The sequence below is a fragment of the Arvicola amphibius genome, chromosome 3 (assembly GCF_903992535.2).
Source record: "Arvicola amphibius chromosome 3, mArvAmp1.2, whole genome shotgun sequence".
In the NCBI taxonomy this organism is placed as follows: domain Eukaryota; kingdom Metazoa; phylum Chordata; class Mammalia; order Rodentia; family Cricetidae; genus Arvicola; species Arvicola amphibius.
Genome location: NC_052049.1, coordinates 185,897,529 through 185,920,765, shown reverse-complemented (window position 1 = coordinate 185,920,765; position 23,237 = coordinate 185,897,529). Strand labels below are relative to the sequence as shown.

Here is a 23,237-nt window from a genome sequence, read left to right as displayed (position 1 = left end):
TTGCAGAGTAAAATTAAGGCAGGACAACATGATCTTTAAAAATAGCACAGCAGTGTGTGCGTGTACACATGTGTGTGTGTATGTGTGTGTGTGTACACGTGTGTGTGCATAAAGAAGTCAGAGGTCGGCTCCCAGAACTGTCCTCTATTTTTTTGAGCTAGGGCCTCTGGCTGAACCTGCACTCAGGGATTCAGCTGGAACAGCTAGCAAGTGAGAACCAGCAATCCTCCTGCCTCCACCTCCTGAACTGAGATAGCAAGTTCACGCTGCCGCACTCAGTCTTTTACATGGGTGATGGAGACTGAGCTAGGGAGTTCATGCTGTGCGGCAAGCACTTCACCAACTGAGCCCTAGCAGGAATTCAGTGACATGCTATTATTTGTTGGAACAGTCTCTTCTCCCCACGCCTGCCTCTCCAGAGTCTTGCTGTATCGGCCACACTGGCCTTGAACTCATAATCCTCCTGCCTCAGTCTCCGGAGCAGCTGGGGTAGACCTGTCCATCACTGACTGCCTCAGGCAAGCTTCATCAGCCACAGCACCACGTGTCTGAAGGAGACGGATGCCTGTGTCTCTCTCTCTCTCTAATTTTATTCTCCTGTTGCCATTTATAATGCAGTCCTGTGTTGTTAGCACATGCCTGTCTCCTGTGAGCTGCTGAAAGTTATTTGTGAAATAAGACAAAGTATGAGCCTATCTACTCATCCATTCACAGAGCAGGCTCGCACACTCTCAGCCAGAATGACCGAGCACACAGAGCAGGCTCGCACACTCTCAGCCAGCATGACCGAGTGACTCCGCTGCCCTAGGTTCTAGGCTGGTTTCCCGTGATGCCCTGCTACACAGGCTGAGTGCATGAACTCAGGTATTTTCTAAGATAGTGGACAGACCAGGCATTCGACTGCGCATGTGTGTGATGGGATGGTTACCAAGCCCCTGAAAGACTTTAGACACCATGCTATAATTCTTTGATGAGGGTGTTGGTCTAAATTACAGACGTTAGTAAATTACAGGAATAGTTTCACACAGGAAGCATTGGTTCCTTGCTTGACTATTTTCCAATTCCAGAGCTCTCGTTGGTCAATCACAACATGGTTATGACCATAGCTCATCAACCCCACAGCCTCTCCAGCCCTCCCATGTCCCAGCGCCTGTTAGTCAAGCGGCATAACATTCCATCTGCCTGTAGACCCCACAGCCTCTCCAGCCCTCCCACTTCCCAGTGGCTGTCCGCAAAGCAACCTCACCTTCTGACTGCCTGTAGAAAGTCGAATCGCTTCCTGAAATGCTCCCTTCATTCTCCAGGGTCGGTTCAAACAACCCTGCTCCTAGGGAGAGAAGAGCACGGCTATGAAAGGTCTCCGATGAGCAAGGATGTGTTTGAGCCGCAGAGCTGGTGCATTGCCCATGGTGATGAGTTTGACAGGCTCTCTAAATGCTACCGTGATCGGGTCTCTGACCCAACGTCTCTCTCCGCACAATGGTTTTCAGTGCAGCTCAACCCACAACTGCTGGAGGGATGGAGGGAAGGAGACAGAGAAGCTTTGCCAGACTCTTAACCTTCCAGCAAGAGGCTTCTACTGTTCCTAAGTTGCACAATCTTGTGTATTCTGATACAGTAGCCTCTGTTGGACTAAGACTTCTTTGGAGCTAGTGTTGGGGAGAGGCAGAGCTGAGGGGGGAAGCTGGGGAATGTGAGGCTGGTCTGGAGGTCTGCACAGTACCTGTGTGTCACCTCAGTTGGGGACATGAGGCTGATCTTGTAGGTCTGCACCGTACCTGTGTGTACCTCTGTAGATCTGCACAGTACCCATGGGTCACCTCAGCTGGGGACGTGAGGCTGATCTTGTAGGTCTGCACAGTACCTGTGCGTACCTCTGTAGGTCTGCACAGTACCCGTGGGTCACCTCAGCTGGGGACGTGAGGCTGGTCTGTAGGCCTGCACAGTACCTGTGTGTCACCTCAGCATGTCACCTCTTTGGCCCTTGACCTCCCTCCGTACCAGAAAAACAGGCACATGGACAGTACCCTGTTGCATGAAGGGACATCTCACTCATCTCTAGGTGGAGGCCACGGCAGTTTCCTAACAGTTGAACAGTTGCCCTGAACTAATGGTCTGTCACCCTTGTCCGCTGCAGAAGCACCCGTGCAACGCAAGTTGAGAAAAAGCAAGGTAAGCCACTGCATTTGACCTCATATGGCTGCTTCTTCTCTCGGTTAAACACACCTCCCCACGAAGCTTGAAGGAGTCTAACTGGGACCACGAAAGGCATCGACAACTCCCAAGCGTGATGCCTCCATCCTGTCTCCCCGTTATTTATGCGGCAGGCACAGTTTTAGATAAGACACAGCCAAAGACTTCATGGAGAACACGGCAATGTAAAATAATGACGGCAAAAGGCTGCAGTTGAGATAGATGAAGGTTCTTTTCCTTTCCCTGATTCTCCTGGATAAAAAGCATTTACCCGCGTCAGCAGCGCTGAGCAGAGCTAGTCTGGCAGAAAAACACAGCTCCAGGACGGAGCTATGTAGCTGACAACTGCTTCCTCCTCTGGCCGTCTTCAGAGGACCGAGGAGTGCAATTTCTCATCCCAGTAACTTGACCGTCCTAACCGTCTAAACACAACGTAGGTGAAGTGTGCCCTTTGGGCTCCCCAGGAGGACACCGACACTCTTGTGACTTTGCTAGGATGCCGGATTCTGAATCCAGAGTATGAAGAGAGGGTGTGCACACTCTTAGGATAGAGACCTGGCATCCATCACCTCCATGTGGAAACGACTTTCTGGTGTTTTGTCAGCAGGTTGGGAAGGTGGCTCAGTGGTCACAGCACTGCCGTACAAGCATGAGGACCTGAGTTCAAATCCCCAGGATCCGTGTAAGAGGCTGGGTGTGGGCTTGTGTGCTTGTGACCCCAGTGCAGTGGGAAATGGAGCTGGGAGGAACTGGTGGGGCCTGCTGGCCACCAGATTAGTGCCAGGTCAGTGAGAGACCTTGTGGCAAGGGAACAAGAGAGGGCTAGAGCAGGGAACACATGTCTTCCTCTAGGCTCTCACGTACGTGTGTGCAGGTGCAGGGACACACACAAACGGCTTATAAAACTCCATGATTAAAACCCCTACAGAAATGTTCAGAGCCCATTCACTGGGGAGATGACCTGGGAAGGTGTTTGCTAAAGCCCTGAGCTCGACTCCCAGCCTAAAAGGCTGAGCAGGATGTCCGTGCCTTTAATCCCAGCACTAGGGATTGGGGGAGACGGTGGTGGGGAAGAGACAAGTCGGCCTCTGGGGCTCCCTGGCCAGCCAGTCTAGCCTACATGTTCCTGACCTGGGAAAGACCCTCCCTGTCTCAAAAAGCAAGGTAGACAACTCTTGAGGAAGGAGACTAGAAGCCTGCCTCTGGCCTTCACATGTGTGTGCACACATGTGCACTCACATCCACACACATGTGCGTTCACATACACATGAAGACATTAAAAACAAAACCCTAGTTAAAACGTGACACTCCATGCCACTTGCCCTCTTTCCAGAACCTGCCGTTTAAACAAGTTTCTCTGCCCCATGAAGAGTGTGTACCCAAAGAACAGGGCCCCCATGCCCAGCCCTCACCCCTCATTCCCAGCTACCAACAACCCCAGAGGAGCAAGCAGTGGGGTACCTAAGATGTCAAAGCAGGCGCCGCTCTCCAGACGGTGTTTCCGGTATAGGTTCTTCAGGACCTTGGCGCTGCCAAAACGCTTGAAACGGCTCTTCACATTGCTGTAGAACCATTCCAGAGACTGCGTCCTCAGAAGCCTGTTAGACGAGCAACCGTTAGTACTGCAGACGGCTACAATGCTCAGGGGGCAATCCCCCCCACACAAAGAGGCGGCATTTGTGCCTCACGAAACCGACCCGGTCTGGCCACTGCCTCTGGCTGTGGAGAACAGTAGAATGAGGCTGAGGAGCCATGACCTGCAGGCCCCTCACTGGATGTGTTGGGGATCCTGCTACCTCTCACCATGGGTGTGGGCCCACGCTGGCCTTCTCTATGATGGAGACCTTTGGTGGGCCAAGCCTCAGAGAGGCGAGCGAGGCTATCAGCCACCAGGTGGCCAGAGATGCACAGGGGCCCTGGCTGAGAAGAGAGACCCACCTGAGCCTACGCAGGGAGGCAGCAGGTGCTTGTTAGTTTAAGCTACTAAGTCCTGTGTGGTTTTAGTAACGCAGAAAAGCTGACTCGCAGAAACGCCTGTTTAACAGTGGGCTTTATAGTTGGTACTCTACCATATTATCAGGCTTCTCACCCAGCTTGGAGAGATAGAACCCGTGAGCCAGCAGAAGGCTCAGGACTCTTTCCCCATCAGCAGGAAGCACCATGGGAAAGGTGCTTTCTGGTGAGCAAGGCAGTTGTGGTATGCAGACACTGATGGAGACTCCCTCACGTCTGGTAAGGAAGCCCTTCTGGTTGAGGAGTCGCTTTTGTTACTTTTAAAAATATGAATGTAAAAATACACATTGTCTTTGGAGAACATAAAGATTTCCAGATTAAAAGGAAAAAAAAATCCAAATTCAACCAAGGAACAAGCCAACACTAGCGTCTGTGTGTGGACAACACCCTTGGGTTAGAGCCTGGCCCGCAGAAGCCCCCGGGGTGTTCTTATTGCACGTTAGGCCTTTTGCTTAATCCAGAGCTAAAGCAACAGGAAACCCAACAAAGCAAAGACTCAGAAGAAAGCCTAAAATAACCACATTCTTTCCCGTTATAAAAGCCGCCACTTTGCGGCACACAGCAACAGTTAAGCCCTTCAGGAGCTGGTTGTGTGAACACTTTTTCTAATTTCTGTTTACACGGAATGACTCAGCTGGTAAACACTGTGTGTTTTCATCCCCAGACAGACGAGAATTTTAATTCAAGCAGAAGAATAATGATAAGTAATTAGAATCTCATTAGAGCCTCACCTAGGAACGCCAGACTGGCTGAGTGGATTTAAAAGGCCCCCTTGTGAGGAGGTGAGAGCTGCCCGTGCACAATTCTGTTCAGGTCCTAGATGCTAAGGAGGAAGCCAGGTGTCCCCGGGTCCCTACTGCAGCAAGACAGGGCACCTTGTGGAAGGAAGCCCCAGGATTTCCCTGCTCTGTGGGTTGGTCTTGGGGACAGCAGCACTTACTCCACCCAGAGGTCTAGCAGAGAAGTGTGATCCAGCCAGGCAGGGCTTGGTTCAAATCCAGTCCTGCAGATCTCTCCGCACCCCAGGTGGAGCTGGTGACCACTATCACGGGTGTCACCTGGAAGCTTGGTGTGAATGCACAACCCCGGTCATCCACTATCTTGTCAGTCTTGCTGGGTTACGATTTATGTTACAGCAACCTTCTCAGGACATCACAGCCTGTGCCCAGGGACCTAGCAAAAGTTACTGGATGTTTTAGAAAGTGGAATGATTATCTTGTTGGAAACTTGGATAACATGAGACAGAGCGATAGCTCATCTCATTCCGTCCCATTTCTCTAACGAAAACGAACCAGACTGGCTAACATACAGTTATAGAGATAAACAAAACAACTCAAACCAAACTCTCAGATGCGGGTGCGATAGTTCTAAGAACGTGACATCAAAACACTACAGCCCCACACTCAAGTCTTTGCACTTGGCCAGCTTCACCAACGACCCCTGAGGGTGGCGACACACTGACATTACTTCTCTGGTAAACTGGAGAATGCCACACTTACCAGCCACGTCCAAACTCAAGGTCTCCTTCGTCACTAAGAAGGCAGAAATAAGAGGAACTGAATAGAGACTGAAGTCTGCAGGCCCGTGAAGTATTTGCCCCCCAGGAAAGAAAGGAAACGTTTCTGGGGACCCCTTTACAGCCATGAAGAAGCACTGCTGTTCCCTCAGAATGTGACCAGCCGCTGGGCTGCGTTTGTCCTTTACTGCCCATGTGACCGAGAGTTACTGAGGGTCCTGTCTTCCTTGCTTAAAGGAGACATAGGTAAATATGCAGTCAACAATTATGAGGCACATGGACGGACCCAATGTGCTGGCAAGCCAACTATAGACTTTGGACACAGTAAGAACCATAGAATGGGAAGGTGTTTTTTCAATCTCCAGAACCCATATGCTAGAGGGAGAGAAAAGACTCATACATGTCCTCTGACCTCACATATGTGCCATGGCATGAGGGCAGGGGTATGTACCTCCACATGCACATAAACTATGATTAAATTTTAAAAGCAACAAATGCATCCCATGATAAGAAGGAACTGCCTGGAACTCCTGGTGTGGTCCCCTGTAAGAAGCAGATGATACTCAGAACTTCAGCCAATTATAAGCTTTGGGGAAAGGCCATTTCTCAGGGCCTCTCCCTGTATCATAATACAGTGGGATAGATAATAATACAGTGAGATAGATACTACAAAGCAATCATACCCCAAAGAGATGGCTAAAACCAAAATTCAAGGCAATGGAATAGAACAGAGAACCCAGAATTGAAGCCACCATTCCCTGCAACCAACCACCTCTATTGAAGGCACCGGGAAGATACAGGAGAGAGGGACGGTGTTGGGCATCCTTACACGCTCCGTTCCCTGCATACAATCACCTCTAACGAAGGTACTGGAAACACACAGCAGAGACGAGACAGCGTTGGACATCCTTACACACAAGGCTGGAAAGAAGCCTTTACCTCTCAGTCCATGAACCACGATCAAACACCCAAGGAAATAACCCGAGACAATGAATACACTGAAAACCAGAGGAGCCATTTCAGGGCATTGTGATGAAGGCAATAACTTTTTAAATAAGATCCCCAAACACATGTGCAACAAGGGCAAAAACAGGCCAATGGAATTAAACCAAGACAATTCGGCACACAAAGGTGACACCTGACAAACCGAGAAGACTCACTGAGGGGAGGAAATGACTATAAACCATAAACTGTTCACCCAACAAGGCTTTAAGACCCAGAGTGCATAGAAACTAAAAAAATAAAACAACCAGCAAATCAAAAGATGCCTGTGTTCCCATGCTGATTGCGGCATTATCCGTTACAGTCAGGATTTGGAATCAAATGAGACTTTAATTAATGGGTGAACAGATAAAGAAAATCAAGAATTTGCACAAACTTGAACATTATTCAATCCTAAAGTTGACAAGCTAGAGGGTGTAACACTGACTGACACAAGCTGTACACAGAAAGGGAACCGCAGGTTCCCACTCACGTGGAAACAAAAATTGACCTCAGACGCAGAGAGAACAGAGGTGACTAGAGGCTGCGAGGGTTGGGGGAGTAGACATTGTAGTCGGAGGCTGCTCTTTCTTTTCCTGGTGCCCAGACCCGAATATTCACACAGAAACTGTATTATTACAACACTGTTTGTCCTATTAGTTCAGGCTTCTTATTAACTAACTCTTATATCTTAAATTAGCCAATTTCTATTATTTTATATTTTACCACAAGTCTCGTGGTTTGTTACCTCTTGCTTCTTAGACATCTGCCCCCTTCAGCAGCTACATGGCATCTCTCTGACTCTACCTACACTCTATCTTTGTTCTGATTTCCTGCCTGTTTTTACTCTGCTAAGCCATTGGCAAAACAAGCTTTATTCATTAACCAATAAAGGCATCACATAAACGGAAAGATCTCACATCAAACAGAGCTTGTATAACAGGTCCAATTACATAGGAGTAGAAAGATCTAACTACCCAATGGGACGGTCAAGTGGCTGCATGTCACAGCAATTTATTATATATTTTAAAAATAAACAGGAGAGGTGCTAATGAGTCTCAATACAAAGAAGTAATAAATATTTAAGGAGACAACAATGCTAAAGACCCCAGTGTGACCAATACGCATTGCATATTAAATTAGTACTCAATGTTCTATACACAAATGTATCATTATTTTAATTAAAAGTCTTAATAAAAAAGAGAAGGGGGGGTCTCAGACTGATCTGTGCAACCCACATGGTAGGAGAGCCAACTCCTGAAAATTGTTCTCTCACCCATACACATGCACTGTGGCATGGGTGTGCCTGCATACACATGTGTGTGTATACACACATGCACATATACACACATGCACACATACACACATGTACACATACAAATGCTAACAAATATTTTTTAAAGAGTGAACAAGAAGCAAAGTCTAAATAATCATAATAATTTCTACGAAAGGTGCAAGAGCTGAAGAAACGGCTCCATGCCATCTGCTGGTACAGAAGACCAGCGGTGGATTCCCAACAACTATGTTAGCTGGCTCACAACCACCAGTGACTCCAGCTCCGGGGCATCTGGCGCCCTCTTCTGGCCTCAGTAGCACGTGTATTCATGGGCACCCACCCCAACCCCACACATATGCATAATTAAAAAATAAAATACAATCTGAAAAAAATGCAGAGTCCATGTTCTTGTCATTGCTATAGCTCTTTTGGCAAGACTCTTGGTCTTAGAAACTTCCAGAAACCTTTGGGCTGGTGTGTGGCAGGAAAGGAGCTTTGTGGGAGTCTGGAGTCCTGCATTATTCGGATAAAGTCTATGACACAGCATGACCCATAAAAAATCTGTTTCTAGACTGGAATGGATTTGCATGTGCCTAGAGCCTTTCTTTTCAATGACTTACCTGGGTGTTATTGCCTGGCTTGGGCACAGCAGGTCATCCTCTCTGACCTGGGTGTTCTTGCCTGCTGCCGGAGCACCTTCTGCTCCTTCAGCCAATAGCCACTGAAATACCAGCCCACTGGGGCGTGGTCTATTTCTCTTTTAAAAAGAGTAGCAAGCCTCAGCTCGCTCTCTTGGTTCCAGAACTTGGTTCCAGCTCTTGCTCCAGCAACTAGACTCCTTTCCTGATGGTTGGTTTTTGTAAGTTTTACCCCTAAAATAAATACCCCTTTAAATCCAAACTGGTGTGGGATTGTTTTGCGCATTACTTGCCTGATATTGGCATCACAGGGCACCCTCTCTGACGTGGGTGTTCTTGCCTGGTATTGGCATAGCAGGACAGCCTCTCTGACGTGGGTGTTCTTGCCTGGTATTGGCATAGCAGGACAGCCTCTCTGGCCAGGCTGTTCTTGCCTTGAGAACCCTGGTTTAACCTTGGCCATTTTCATCAGGTAGTCTGCATGACTCCTGGCTCCGCCCACAAGCTGACTCACTCCGTTCTGTGTGGCTCAGTGAGTTTGATTTGATTAAACCTGGCAGCTGTCAAGCCTTTCAGCCCCCCCTGATTTGGGGGAGGGCAACAACCATCTGAGCGTGGCTTCTCTTCTGCCCCCTTGTTTCTACAGCAGACTAGCACTTACTCTTTATTTGTCAGAAGTAACCTGAAGTAAGAAGATTTAGCCATGTGGATCTGGAAATCAGCTGCCCTTGGTTTAGCTGCAGCAACTTATACTACTGAGCCAAGGTGTCTTGTGCAGAAGAGCGTGTAGCCTCCTGTTAACAAGTATGATCCACAGAGACGGCTAGGGAAACCAGCCAGTGCACACACCCTCCTCCCCTCACATGGCCTCGACAGCACTGACTTTTCTTCCTACATCTCTGCGCTCTTCTGCACAAGGGGGCAGAAGAGAAGCCACGCTCAGATTGCTCTTGGTTGATGGAACTGTTTAGGAAGGATTATAAGGTGTTGTTACAGAATAAACATTTTGTACACTGTGAAGATTTGTCACTCGAATTGGTTTAATAAAAAGCTGAACGGCCAATAGGCAGGATTTGGGGGGCAGAGAGGATGCTGGGAAGAAGAAGGGCAGAGATGCCAAGGGTCACCAGCCAGAGACAAAGGAAGCAGGAAAGCAGTGTGGGCAGTACAGAGAAAAGGGGATAAAATCACAGGCAGAAAGTAGATTAATAGAAATGGGTTAATTTAAGTTATAAGAGCTAGTAAGAAACAAGCCTAAGCTATTGGCTGGGCTTTCATAGTTAATTATAAGTCTCTGTGTCTTTTGTGTGTGTGTGTGTGAGCAGGCAACCCCCTAATATCTGCCTACAAAGTGTGTACCTGTAGGAGATGTGTCACTGGGGGTGGGCTTTGTGGTTTCAACCCCCCCATTTCACTCTCCCTCTCTCTGCTTTTACCTTTCAGATAAGATGTAAGATGGCAGCAGCTGCTCCAATACCATGCCTGCCTGCTGCCATGGTACCCACCATCATGACCATGGACTAACCCTCTGAAACTGTAGGCAAACCCCCAAATAAATTCCTCCTTTCATAAGTTGCCTTGGTCATGGACAGGGACTAAGAGAGCGAGCAATGTGACGGGTCTCCTTTATGGACACACACGACCCTTGCTCCACAGAAGTGACCATTCTGCACTGGACTCTCACAGGAGCGCACCCTAGACACCATGGCAAGCAGGCTTCTTGCTCCAACGTAGGGGTTCATGATGTATCACTTGATGGCTATTCTATAACTTATTTAACCTGTGCCCCATTTGCTGACTGGTATTCTAGATTGTTCTAATTTCCTATTACAGCAATGCTTCAAGAGTGGCTTTTCACACCATTCATTGGATACAAGCGACTGTATCTACAGGATAAACACCTAGGCACAGATTCATGGGTCTGGAAGGTCTGGGTACCGTTCCACGGGTGATGGGAAACATAATTTCATGTGTGTTATCCCTACTTATGGCTAGCAACTTGTCAGCATCTCTGCTGTAAACGGTCTAATCTTTGAACATTGGCTCAAATTTTAATTTGAACTGTAATTTTAATTTATGTTCATCATAAAGGAGGCAAAGGCCATTTGATATGTTGAAGAGATACTTGAGGGGCTGGAGAGAAGGCTCCTCTGTTAAGAGTGCTTGCTGTCTTGTAAGAAACTAGAGTTTTGGTTCCTAGAACCCACCTCAGGGAGCTCACAACCACCTGCAGCGCCAGCTCAAGGAGACCTGGCGGCTCCTTTTGGCTCCCACAGGTACCAAACATACATGTGATGCACTACATACCTTCAGACAAATACTCATACCACACATGAAAATACCTAAATCTTTAAAAACAGAGAAGAATTAATTACATGCATAGAAATGTTATAAAGAAACTTGTTTTGCATGAGAATAAGGAGCATTAAAATAAAAAATAAAATAAAATAGTAAGCAGAAAACCTGGGGATTTTACTTTTGGCTTCAGGACCCTGAGGAATTCCCACAGTCCCCACTGAGTGGGGAAAGTAACATTCCAAAATGGCTAAAAACAAGCACAAAGTGCCCTGGAATATACATGTCTTAGCGGCTGCTGTTCACAAACATACGTGTAGGGTTAGTTTGGATTAAGTCAACATCCTTGAACATACAATGACATTGCCTCCCCGAGGTGCAGTCTCACAGGTAGGGCAACGATAGAAAGGCAGTTTATCAATACATGCTGGGAACCCCCTTTGCTTCATCAGCAGAAGCAAGGCACAGCACCCCACTTGTTTCTGAGAAGCAGTCAACAAAGAGAGGCGTAATTCCCGTAGTCTATGAAATATCTTTCATAGTTCCCTTCTCAATACAGATACAGAAAACAGAAACTGAAAGCTCATGCACAAGTTGGGACAAAAAAAAAAAATGATCCATTTTGACTGAAAAACACCCATAGTAACCAACAGGCAGCCTTTGGTAAAGGATTACAGTAGTAATTGATCACATTAAATTGTTAAATTTAATTGTTAAGGTTACCAGAACAAGCGATGTTCTTCCTGCCAAACTCTTGGACCGAGATGAAACACGAGAGTCTTGAGAAAGAATCAGATGACAGGAGGCAGGTGATAGAGACCCCAAATCTGCCCTCTGTGTGTTCCTGGATAGAAGCACCCCAATTAGAAGGTGACCCAGGCATCCTTTTAGAGAAGAGACGCGGGGCTCCGTGCAGAGAGTAATGCAGAGGGAAGGACTGGCACACAACACCGCGAGTTTCTATTACTGGCTTCAGGAGGGAGGTGTTGCGGAGCTGTGAAATCTCAGACAAGCCAGCCAAGAAAAGCCCATCAACACATGAGCATTGGGGAGAGAGTCGCTGAAGCTCACTTAAAGCCTCTGGGTTTGATAAAACTTTGTAGAGAAAATTCACATGGGTTTTAAAATTTATGTCTTTCACCTTTCTCTCTCTCTCTCTGCCAAGTCAAGACACACAGGTTTGAAACAATCCCCAGTGTGGTCCCGTCATGTGCTTCCTCCCTCAGCCATACTTCAGGGCTTTGATGAGGCTCATAGTACAAACACACATCCCACAGCAGGAAGAAGGTGTCTGGATGAGATCTGAGAGTCTTTTCTGTTACCCCCAACCCCCAGGTAAAGAAAAGCTCAAGTGTGCCTAGATAAACTCTAATACATGCACAATCAAGTGACAGATCCAACCCCCCCCCCCCCCCGCTATCTTTGGGACCACAACAGTCTCTTTGCTTCTGTGAATTTTGGTATCTTTGTGTCTAAAATGATTACTGGTCAGCCTGTTCTCTGATTTCTACATACAGTGCCTACAGAGGCCAGAAGAGGGCATCAGATCCCCTGGAGCTGGAGCTACAGATGGTTGTGAGCAGCCTCACATGGGTGCTGGGCACTGAGCTAAGGTCCTGCACAAGCACGTCTCACACATCATACGTACACAGAAAGGTTTAAAAGATCATAATTCTCTGGACTGTGTTGCATTAGGTAAAAGATTTGGACAATATGAAGGAAGAGACCAGAGCAAATGCTGCCCTAGAAATGGGCTCTCTTGCCCATGCCAAAAATAAACACAAACTCTGAAAAGATGCACATGGATGCAAATTCAAGGGCTGTGAATGACAAAAATGGAAAGAACTTAATGTCCTTCCTGTAAAACATGAAGTCGGTGCATTTCTGCTCAAATGTAAATCTCAGAAAAGGCTACCGCTAACGTTCTACTTGAAAAATAAACAGAGGCCCTGGGAAGGAACTCAGGTCATTCAGTTGTAAATTAGTCCTGTTCTCTTGAAGACGCACCCCCAGTTCCTAAGTCTCTTGGGTTGAATTCCTCCAAGTCCCTGAATTCACTCACCTGGAAGGAATTCAAATGCCCTGCTGGTATCCAGGTGATGCCCAGAGAGCCAGGTTCCACTATGGCTCCAGGGGTCTGTAGATGCTGAACACAGGGACCCCTGAGGGTCTTGGGATTCTGTGGCCACCCAATGGGGGTGCTTACTTCAGGATGGAAGCCGTGGACATTGGCTTCCAAACACTACCTCCAGAGTGAGCGGGTCACAGACGTGCACACAGAGCTACACGGCGGAGGAGGTCACTTCTTATTTCCTTTCAGCATCTTTTATGAGGCAGGACGTGGGGATTTTGAGGAGAAAAATCAGCTCCATCTGCACATAACCAAAAATATCTCCCAGGAGAAGCTCTGAGGAGACCGTTTGGAGAGATGACTGTCTGCAGGTTTTCTCACCTCTGACCAGAGCTGAACCAGCACCTGTCTTTTCTAACAGCTACAGACTTTTTGAGATCCTTGATTATGACGTGTGTGTGTGTGTGTGCACGTGTGCGTGCATGCAGAGGTCAAAGGACAGCTGTGTGCAGTTGGTTCTCTCCTGCTTTACATGGGTTCTAGAGATCGAACTTACATCGTCAAGCTTGGCAGCAGGTGCTTTCTCTTGCTGAGCCATCTCGCAGCTTGCTGGCCCTTTCTGAGCTCTTTAGAAAGTAAATTCTCAAAAGAAAATCACCCTTGGTCATGGAGCCAGCAGGCTTGGTGGAGATCCTAACTCTCCTGCTTTGGAGTGGTGAGACTGCTCAGACTAGGCACCCGACTTCTTCCCCTTTCCCCATCAGTAGAGGGGTGACGTACCCACACACTTGGGATAGTACTCAGCACAGAGTCAGCTCTCACTAGTGTTAACATAGGAAAGTCGTGTTTTCCCATGAACATCCTTTTGCTTCTTTGAGGGGGTGGAGGGCTTCATTTATAAAGTCAACAGTTCAAGGTCTGAGCTCTGAAAAGGCTGGGAGCCTCCATGGCGACAGATGAGTCTTTTTTTTCCTGGGTTCTTGGCAAGGCCACAGATACTAAAAAGGAGCTGATCAGGAAGGTAAGGAGTGGGAGGCAGGACGGGTGAGGTGTTTTGCTTTATCCAAATGGTAAACAGGGGCTTTGCCAAGCAACAGGACTGTTCTGCCAAACTGCAGCTCAGAATGCCCAGGCTTTAGCTTATAGCTGTCATTTTAGAGAAAAGAAAAAGTTTGCCCAGTCTTTTATCTTTACAGAATGGAGACAGAGGCTGGGGAGGCTGCATGTAGTGGAACCACATGTTCTCAGCTGCTCTCAGAGAGGCTCACCAGGGTCTGGGCATCCCACTGTGCTGATCTCTGCACCCCATCATGGAGGAATTCTAGACTGAGCTGGCCACTCCCCCATTCAGAGCTGTCAGAGACCTTTACAGACAATCTCCATGTTCCTGTCATTCAGATGAAGGTTTTCAAAAGCATGGGCCCCAAGTCTCTTGAGCCTCTGCCTAACTCCTGGTGACCCACAGCCAGAGCCCTAGGGACAGTCCCAGGGGCCTCTGATCATCTCTTCCACCCAGGGGAAGACCCAAGGTCTTCAAACTCGAAAGAAGAAAAGAAAAAACCCAACTCCAAATCAGCTGCATTTTCTTGATGAGTTTTGAGTGTCTTGTTTTCCAGTACTCAGCAATAACATATGATGTTCTTGTGAATGCAACTTCAGGGGCTCTCCCAAAACAAAATGCTGGAGAGAAACGCTTGCGTGATATTCCTGAAGGCGCACACCGTGAGGGCGTGACTGTTCTCAGACTTTCCAAGTTGAACTAGATTGACAGGCTCTCACAGAGTCACATGAACCTTGACCCAAAGACCCTGCCTGTAACGTTGAAGAGAAAACAGAGATCTATAGACAATGATTTTGAACACTACAAAGGCAGTTCTTCACACACAATCAACTGCCAAGGTGCAGCAGCAGCACCTGGCAAAAAGCCTCTTCCCTCGGCACTAATATACAGAAGTGTGAAGATGATGAAGCGTTCCTGGAAAGTATCAGAAGAACGCTCCTGAAGTCTCATGTCCTTGTTTTGGATGTCAGCAGAGACTGCTGGTTTCTTGAGCCACTGACAAATCTGCGAGGCTCATGGGTGACTCCAGCATCAGGGCATCCAGTGCACTCTGATGAACGTCAAGAGCACTGATTCACACGTGTATCTCCTTTATCCTTCCTCACAGAGCATACACACATAAAAAATCCTTAAACTGATTAAGTTCATATGGGGATTTCCACATTTCTGGAGTCTATGAGCCCACATCTGGATGTCCCCTGTCTGGGGGCTGAGGTGAAAGGCTGCTCTCCAGCTTGTGCACAGCACCTGGGGACACAGAGCCCTGGAGATGCAGGTGCCCATGTGTGGTTTCATATGAATGAAGCTGAAACTCTCTGGATGCTGGGGAAATGGTGGTCCCTGGAAAAATTCATTAGACTAAGTACCCTGTAGTGATATTTTGTTTATGTTTTAACAAATAAAGCTTGCCTGAAGATCAGAGTGCAGAGCTAAGTCATTAGAGGCCAGGGAGTGGTGGCACACACCTTTAATCCCAGGACTCCAGAGATAGAGGCAGAGGGATCTCTGTTAGTTCAAGGCCACCCTGGGCTACACAAGATTGAATCTGTCTAAAAGAGAAACAGCGCTCACACAAAGGTGATCCCAGTACTTGGGATCACATGCCTTTAATCCCAGCACCAGGGGAGGTGGAGACAGGAGCGATATGGCTGGGCAGAGAGAGGAATATAAGGCGGGAGGAGACAGGAGCTCAGGCAGTCTGAGGTTTGGTGGAGACAGATGCAGTCTGCCGTCTGAGGACAGGACTGCCTCTTTGGTCTGAGAATTGTTGGAGGTAAAAGAACTCTCTAGTGGCTGGCCTCTCTGCTTCTCTGGTCTTCTGTACTAATAACCCCTTTATCTGACTCTGGGTTTTTACTATTAAGATCAACTAGAATTCGTGCCACAGTCCTCTGTTCACATTCTCACATCCTCTATTGGTTAACAGTTTCCTACAAGATTAAAACTTCCCTCTTTCGCGGAAACCAGGCTCTTTAATACATAGGAGTTCCAGGGAGGTGGACCAACCGGATGTTCTAGGGGAGGTCAAACACCTTATCCTGCAGGGAAGCTCATCAAGGCAGGAAGTAAACAACTCAAAGTAGCTCCGGGAAGTCCCTGAAACTGAGCAGATTACCTAAGCCCCGCCTTCTCCAAGAGTAAACAGTAAAGATGGCTGAGAGACTCCGAGAAAAGCGCAGCCCCCTGGAAGACACAGCGAGAGCTGCCTGGAAGAGGTGTAGACCAACTGAACCACCCGGAAAGGACACTCTCAAACCCACCAGTTGCCTGTAGGCTGTGCAGTAGGTAGGATCCAGGGTCCCAGCTTTCTGAGCTGTCACCATGCTGGTGCAGGCTCTCGTGACTCAGCTGTCATTGAGTCATTTCTGCTTCTGTAAGTAAGCCCTCACTAATATTCCTATAAGCAACCTAAAAAAAAAAACCCTCATGGCTTCACCAAGGTGGACTCTGGTGGTATCTGTACTTTGGTCTGCTGTCATTCCTTATTTAGGGTGAGTAGACATTTGTTCCAGTCTCCCCAAGGATGGTGTCACACAACACCCTCATGTCCCCTACTGTCAAGCACAGCCACTTTAGCTCTTGTACCCACCGAGTACAGCCTTCAGCGCTTCCCCTTCCCACGGTCCCTAAGTGCCCCACAGAGCAGTCTCTGAATTACCTACCACAGGAAATGATCCTCTGGTGCTTTTAAGGTCATTCTGAGAGCAGTTCATACCCCAGGCAGGCCTGGCGGGCATCCTTATGACAGCTCACACCCCAGGCAGGCCTGGCAGGCATCCTTATGGCAATATAACTTTCACTGTGTAGACGTAGCCCACTTACAGGAATTCATTCCTCTTCCCAGAGGGGAAGCAGAGAAACTTAAAAGCCTTCTTTTTTGTGTCTGCTGTTGATTCTGAGAGCTTTGTGTAGTGCAGAGGGATGACCAGAATCACCGTCTATATGTGCTCCTGCTGAACTCAACAGCCCTCACGCTGGGCCTGCTGCCTCCAAATCAGGTCATGTTTCTCCAGGTCATACTCTGCCCATCACGTCCTTTGCTGTGCAGAAGCCCCAGGGATTTACAGCTAGCTAGTCCCTTCTGATGCTGGGAAGGCAAACCTTGGTTCCCATGTTCTTCAAAACAATTTATTCTTGCTGGGCAGTGGTGTTGCACGCCTTTAATCCCAGAACTTGGGAGTCAGAGCCAGATAAATCTCTATGATTTTGAGGCCAGCCTGGTCTACCAAGTGAGTTCCAGGACAGGCTCCAAAGCTACAGAGAAACCCTGTCTCAAAAAACAAGACAAAACAAAACTCTTATTTAATGCATATGTGCATGTGCCAGAGTGTATATCAAGAGCATCAAGTGAATGCAGAAGCCTTCAGGGGTCAGAAGAGGGTGCTGGGTGCCTGGAGCTGGAGTCCAGCAAGCCCTAGGGCTCCATCTATCTCTACCCCTGCACCCCTTTCTCCCACGCTCTAGGGTTACAGACCTACACCATTTATTGTATCTGGATTTTTTTTTAAAATGTGGGTACTTGGGATCTGAACTCAGACCTGCAGGTTTGCACAGCAAGCATTTCCAACTGAGCCATCTCTCAACCCCTCTCTCTCTCTCGACACCAGCATGCTGAGGCCTTAAAGCATTCACTCTGTACAGTGTGCCTCAGCATGTCTGACATTTCCTCAAGACTACACTTCCTGTGAAATCTGAGGAGGAAGACTGTCCACCATGGCGCACGAACAGAGCATCACATCGGCCGACTTCTCCCGAGGCTTCAGTTTCCTCTGAGCTGCAGCACTTCGGGGTTTTCTGCTTTACCCACAGTCCCCTGCGATGAGACTGTTCAGCACAAGAACTTTTCTCCATTTGCTGTATCATGATGGATAAAGATGCCACAAGAGCTAATTATCCAAGGAGCGTTAAATGAGAAGGGCACAGTCCTACCAGTATGCAGAACTCAACTGTCAGTGGGTGCCTGTCACACAAAGCCATGCCTAGAAGTGAACAGGCAATTATAATGACAACTTATTCTCCCCTGGTGTCTGCAAGCATGCTGTACATTGCTTTTAAGATGCATCTTGATGGCAGGATATTACATTGTAAAAAAATGGGAATTTTATTAAAATCAAGTTGATATGATTTGCTTATTAGTCAAGATTCTGATGCCTGGTATTTTGTACTGGTCTCCTAAACTTTGTACACACTCTAGACTTTATATCTGCTCTAAAGTAAAATGTTGGTGATATAATTATGGTGTTGTATGGTATTTTAAAATATTTTAATATCATCCTTGTCATCTCAGTGGAAAGAGTGTTTAGAAATGTAAACTGTAGGGGTTGGGAGCTGGCTCAGCCAGCCAGGTACCTATGTGTGAGCGTGAGGCTCTTCCTGTGACACAGAGCCACACGACGGCTCACATCTGCAGTCCCTGAAGCTGCTGGCAGCTCCAGCAAAGTGACCCCCTCTTCCACAATCCACTCCCTCCGCTCTCGGGGCACCTGGACCCCATGAAGCTGCCACTCAAAACTTCAGGAGAGGAGCGGAAGCCTTGGGTGTGACTGTCATCTCTGTATCCAGCTAATTTTGGTCAGGAGTTGGTCTAGCCTTCACAGGGCAACCATGGGACGCCTGGGCTAGACCAAGGAGAAGGAGGTGCCTGTGGACTGTGGACGCCTCCTGGGGTCCTTTCTCAGGGCACACACTGCCAGGGTAAGGGAAGGTGAACAAGGTGCCACAGAGGGAGCCACACCTTAGAAGCTCACAGTCATTACTAGATATAAAAAAGGGACAGGCCGTAGCTGGGACTGATGTTAGTCACGTAAGGGTAAACTCTACTTGCTGTCTTAAAAAAATGAATGAGTGAAGTTTACAAATATATGATTGATCCAGGAGAAATATACATACCCGAGAAGCACATAGAGATAAACCATACACACACACACACACACACACACACACACACACACACACACAAAGTATATAAATCCATGTATAAAACAAAATGCAGATCAAACTTTAACTTGTGTTTTGCAAGTTAAATGCAACTAGAAGCCTTTTATCGATCAGATTTACAAATATTAAAATGTATTTCAAGGCTCGGGAGGTTGCTCGGGGGTAAAGCTCTTGCCGTGTAAGTGTCCAGACCAGAGCTGGGATCATCAGGAACTACATATAAACTATGTGGGTGTGATGGCAGCAGCTGAGAGGTGGGGACAGGGGATCCCCAGAGCAAGCTGGATAGCCAGGCTAGCAGAGCCCACGTGAGAGACCCTGCCTGGGTGCATGAGGGGAGGATGACAGAGGAGACACCAAGTGCCAATCTTTGACTTCCATATGCACACACATACATGTGTGCCCCACATGCATGTGAACGCATGGACATACAGCACACACATACATCAGCAAAAGTACACGGTAATATCAACTATTAGCAAGGGTGTGTCAGTGACTCTCCTCCAGAGTGTGAGGACTGAACCCTTCTCCTGTTGGAGCACACTTGGCCCATGTCCAGCAGGATAGGGTGTGTGTGCTACAATGGGAAAGCCAGGTTTAGCTGTGTCCTGGGAAGGACAGGCCATGTGCGTGTACAAGAGGAAGGGGCGCGGTTTCGCTGGTGCTGCTTTCTAACACTGGAGCCCAGGAAACAGTAAGTGACGCAAGCGGCCATCTCATTCAGGATGGAAAAGCTTTCCTCGATCGGCTTCCAGCTCCCATCTCCCTAACAAACCAGAAGTGATAGTTCTCTTCTCTTTCATATTTAATGCCAGCTGCCAGGAGGCTCCTTTCTGCAAAAATCACTTTGAAATTCAGCTATGCTGACTTCACCATCTTCTAGATGCACAATCTAAACAAAAGCCTCTTCACATCATCACAAGAAAACAGTCATCTTGGTTAACTACCTCAACCTTAGCACCCATGACTTGTGTGCTCCGAGAGTGCTGCCCCAAGCTGATTGCACGGTGCCAGTCTGCCTGCAAAGGAAGATGGAGCATGCAGTGAGCATGCAGTGAGCATGGGGAGCACCAACAAGCACTGTGCACAACATACAGGGACTGCAGATGTCAACATAGATTAAACATGACAAACTGGAGCAGAGTCAAGTGGGAAAATGACAGTGATAAATGATATATTTGTATATATATATGTATATGTGTGTGTATATAAAGGTGGATAGATGAGATAGATAGATGATAGATGATAGATAGATGATAGATAGATAGATAGATAGATAGATAGATGATAGACAGACAGACAGACAGATGAACAGACAGACAAACTGAGCATGATGCAAGTTTTACAAAGAAGTTAACTGTTGGGTGTGTCGCTTAAGGATTTTGTAAGTCAGAATATGATCACAGCTACACTAATAGCACGAGGGAACAAACGAATTCAAGCCCTGTCTCAAAATGGTGACTCCCTGGGGAAAGGGAGCACTGGGAGCTTCCACAGGACTGTGACAGTTTAGTTCACTTGGGTGAGAGGTCATAAACTCTTACCATAATTTTTTTTTAAAAAAAAAGAGAGACAGGGTCTAGAATAGAGTCCAGTGCAGTCTGGTCTGGACTGTGCAGCTAAGAATGACATTTTGTATGTGTGTGCGCATGTGTGTGCAAGTATGCATATGTGTAAGTGTAGGTCCATCTGTGCACACAAGTGTGCATGCATGTAGAGGCCAGAAGCTGATGGTGGGTGTCTTCCTCTGGCTTTACTTCATTCATTCATTCATTCATTCATTCATTCACTCACTGAGACAGGGTCTCTTAACAAACCTGAAGCTCATCAACTTGGCTATGCTGGTTACCCAGCAACCCCAGCAGTTCTCCCCTCTCTGTCCACCCCTAGCACTGAGGTGACAGATGCTCACCACCAGGCCCAGCTTCTTACATCAGTGCTGGGGATCCAAACTTGGGTCCTCAGACCTGCATGGCCCCTGACCTTGAACATGTCTCCTGAACATTAGGACCACAGATGTGTGCACAATATCATGCCTGGCATATTGTACAGGTGCCTAATGAACTAAGATCTATATTCAAGATGACACCCCAATGGCCAAGTCAAAAGATATTAGCAACACAGCACCAAGTTAGCTGGATTCTGCCCTTTTGATGGGGGCAGAAAGACGCAATACACAATGGGTACAGTACAAATAATCTCACTAGCTCCTTGCTGGGCGGCTGCTGTCTGCTGCACACACTGCTTAGCCCCCTGGGGAGACTGACACGCAAAGCAATGAGCTATTAAAGTTACTCAATGACGATTTGAGTCTTGATACCTTTAATCCCTGGAGACCAAGTCTCCATCTGTGACCCCAACCTCATGATATCTTAACCACCCCAGGTCAATGCTGGGAAATAAACTGATTTTTATAAAAACTAAATTATTTTTACAGAGCCAAATAAAGAAACAGCACAAGTGGAGGAAATGACTTCTGCTCAGAGGCAATCACACTAGCTTGATGTTTTATTGGGAAAGTCCCTACTTGGAGACCCCAGAGAGCAGCAATGGAATTACAGGGGCTGATAATTACAGCCAGCGCAGAGCTAAGTGGGTTACATCCCCCCTTTTGTTATAGCTGCTGAGTGAGTACTGCGTTCCCCAAACTCTAAAAGATGGGGTAATTGCCTAGATCACATATGCATGAGTAGTTAATTCAGGAGTCAACCTCAGGTCTATCTCATGCAAATGAGATATAAAGTAGACTTTCCTTACAGAAAGGATCCCAGGGGCCACCAAGCCCAGGCTCTCCTCCTGGGGATGTTTCCAACAGAGGACAGTGCTGGGCTTCTCATGGTGTGAGCTCCAGAGCAGAGCCACACGGTATTTGTGGAGCACCGTCCCCAGGGCAGGGATGAAGGACCATCCTTGGTGTAGGGCACCAACCTCAGGGTGGAGGACCACCCCAGTGCAAAGCACCAGCCTCGAGGAGGACTATACCCAGTGCAGAGCACCAGCCTCAGGGTGGAGGACCATCTCTGGTGTAGGGCACCAACCTCAGGGTGGAGGATCACCCCAGTATGGAGCACCAGCCTCAGGGTGGAGGACCATCTCCAGTGTATGCTGAGTGCCGTTCCCAGTGCTGACACCACCCACTAGGAACTGAAGCTGGGTCCTCTGGAAGAGCAGTCAGTGCTCTAACTGCAGAGTCATCCTCTACCCGATGTGTACCTTCCTTATCTCAGTGCCTGGCCTTGCACTCACTAAGAAGCGTAAGACTGGGCCAGCCCCACCCATCATTCCCAAGCACAGCAGCTGAGATCAGCTGTTCCCTGCCCTATGGTACTCTGTGTTGTGTAAAACAGCAGCCTTTACTTTGCTCTGGGAGACTCCATTTTATAAGCAGCTTCGAGGCTGTTTAAGGATGGAGGATGATCACATTCCTGGGTGGACACCATCTGACAGGGGCCACCCATCCAGCACCGACGGGTGAGTGACTGCCTTAGAACACAAAGTGTGCCACAGGAGCACATGGGTGTACCACACCCATACCCAGAAGCCCAGGCCCACGGAGCCAATGGACACGTTTACAGAAGGAGTCTGATTCTCTCACCTGGACCTACTGACCATGAGATGCCGACGGCCTGGCTGCCTCATCCAGCCACTCAGCCCGCATCGGAGGCGATAAACTCGGCTGTTCTGGGGCTCAGCTCGGCTCTGTTCCTTTTGTTCCTGAAGCATACTCCAGCTGCCAGCTGCCTGTCCTCATGTTCACCTGTCTGTACCTGATGTCCATCTGTCCGTCTGTCATTCATCAGGCCCTGGTCCGTTCTTTTCTTTACCTCATGCCTCCAACTCAGTTATAACCCTTCACCCTACAGAAGCAGCCAGGACCTCTCCAGAGACCTCTGTATGCTTGGTCCTCTCGCCTCCCTGAGATTCTCTTGTACTCTTAATAGTTTCCAAGATCTTTTTGAGGCGTCCTGACTCTTTAACCCTTTTCAGCTATTCTATAAGCTACATATATACATGACAGATAGGTAGGTAGGTAGGTAGGTACGTAGGTAGGTAGGTAGGTAGGTACGTAGGTAGGTAGGTACGTAGGTAGGTAGGTAGGTAGGTACGTAGGTAGGTAGGTAGATAGGTAGATAGATAGATAGATAGATAGATAGATGATAGTTAGATAATGGATAGATTCACAATGTGTCATGTGTGATCTGAGCATTAATATGAATAAGACAGAAATAAAAGAACCCATGTTCTCCTCAGCTGAG

At 47.8% G+C, this 23,237-nt stretch overlaps 1 protein-coding gene across 2 annotated transcripts in view; it reads right to left on the bottom strand.

Moving 5' to 3' along the window:
* The window catches only part of LOC119810211 (myosin VIIA and Rab interacting protein), a 130,054-nt gene that overhangs the window by 48,998 nt on the left and 57,819 nt on the right, over positions 1-23,237 (bottom strand). For both annotated transcript variants that reach the window (XM_038323581.1, XM_038323582.1), the window contains exons 3-4: positions 3,655-3,791; positions 1,247-1,327 (exon numbers count right to left, since the gene is read on the bottom strand). In XM_038323581.1, the coding sequence (XP_038179509.1) occupies positions 1,247-1,327; positions 3,655-3,791 (218 nt within the window). The remainder of the gene's footprint in view (positions 1-1,246; positions 1,328-3,654; positions 3,792-23,237) is intronic.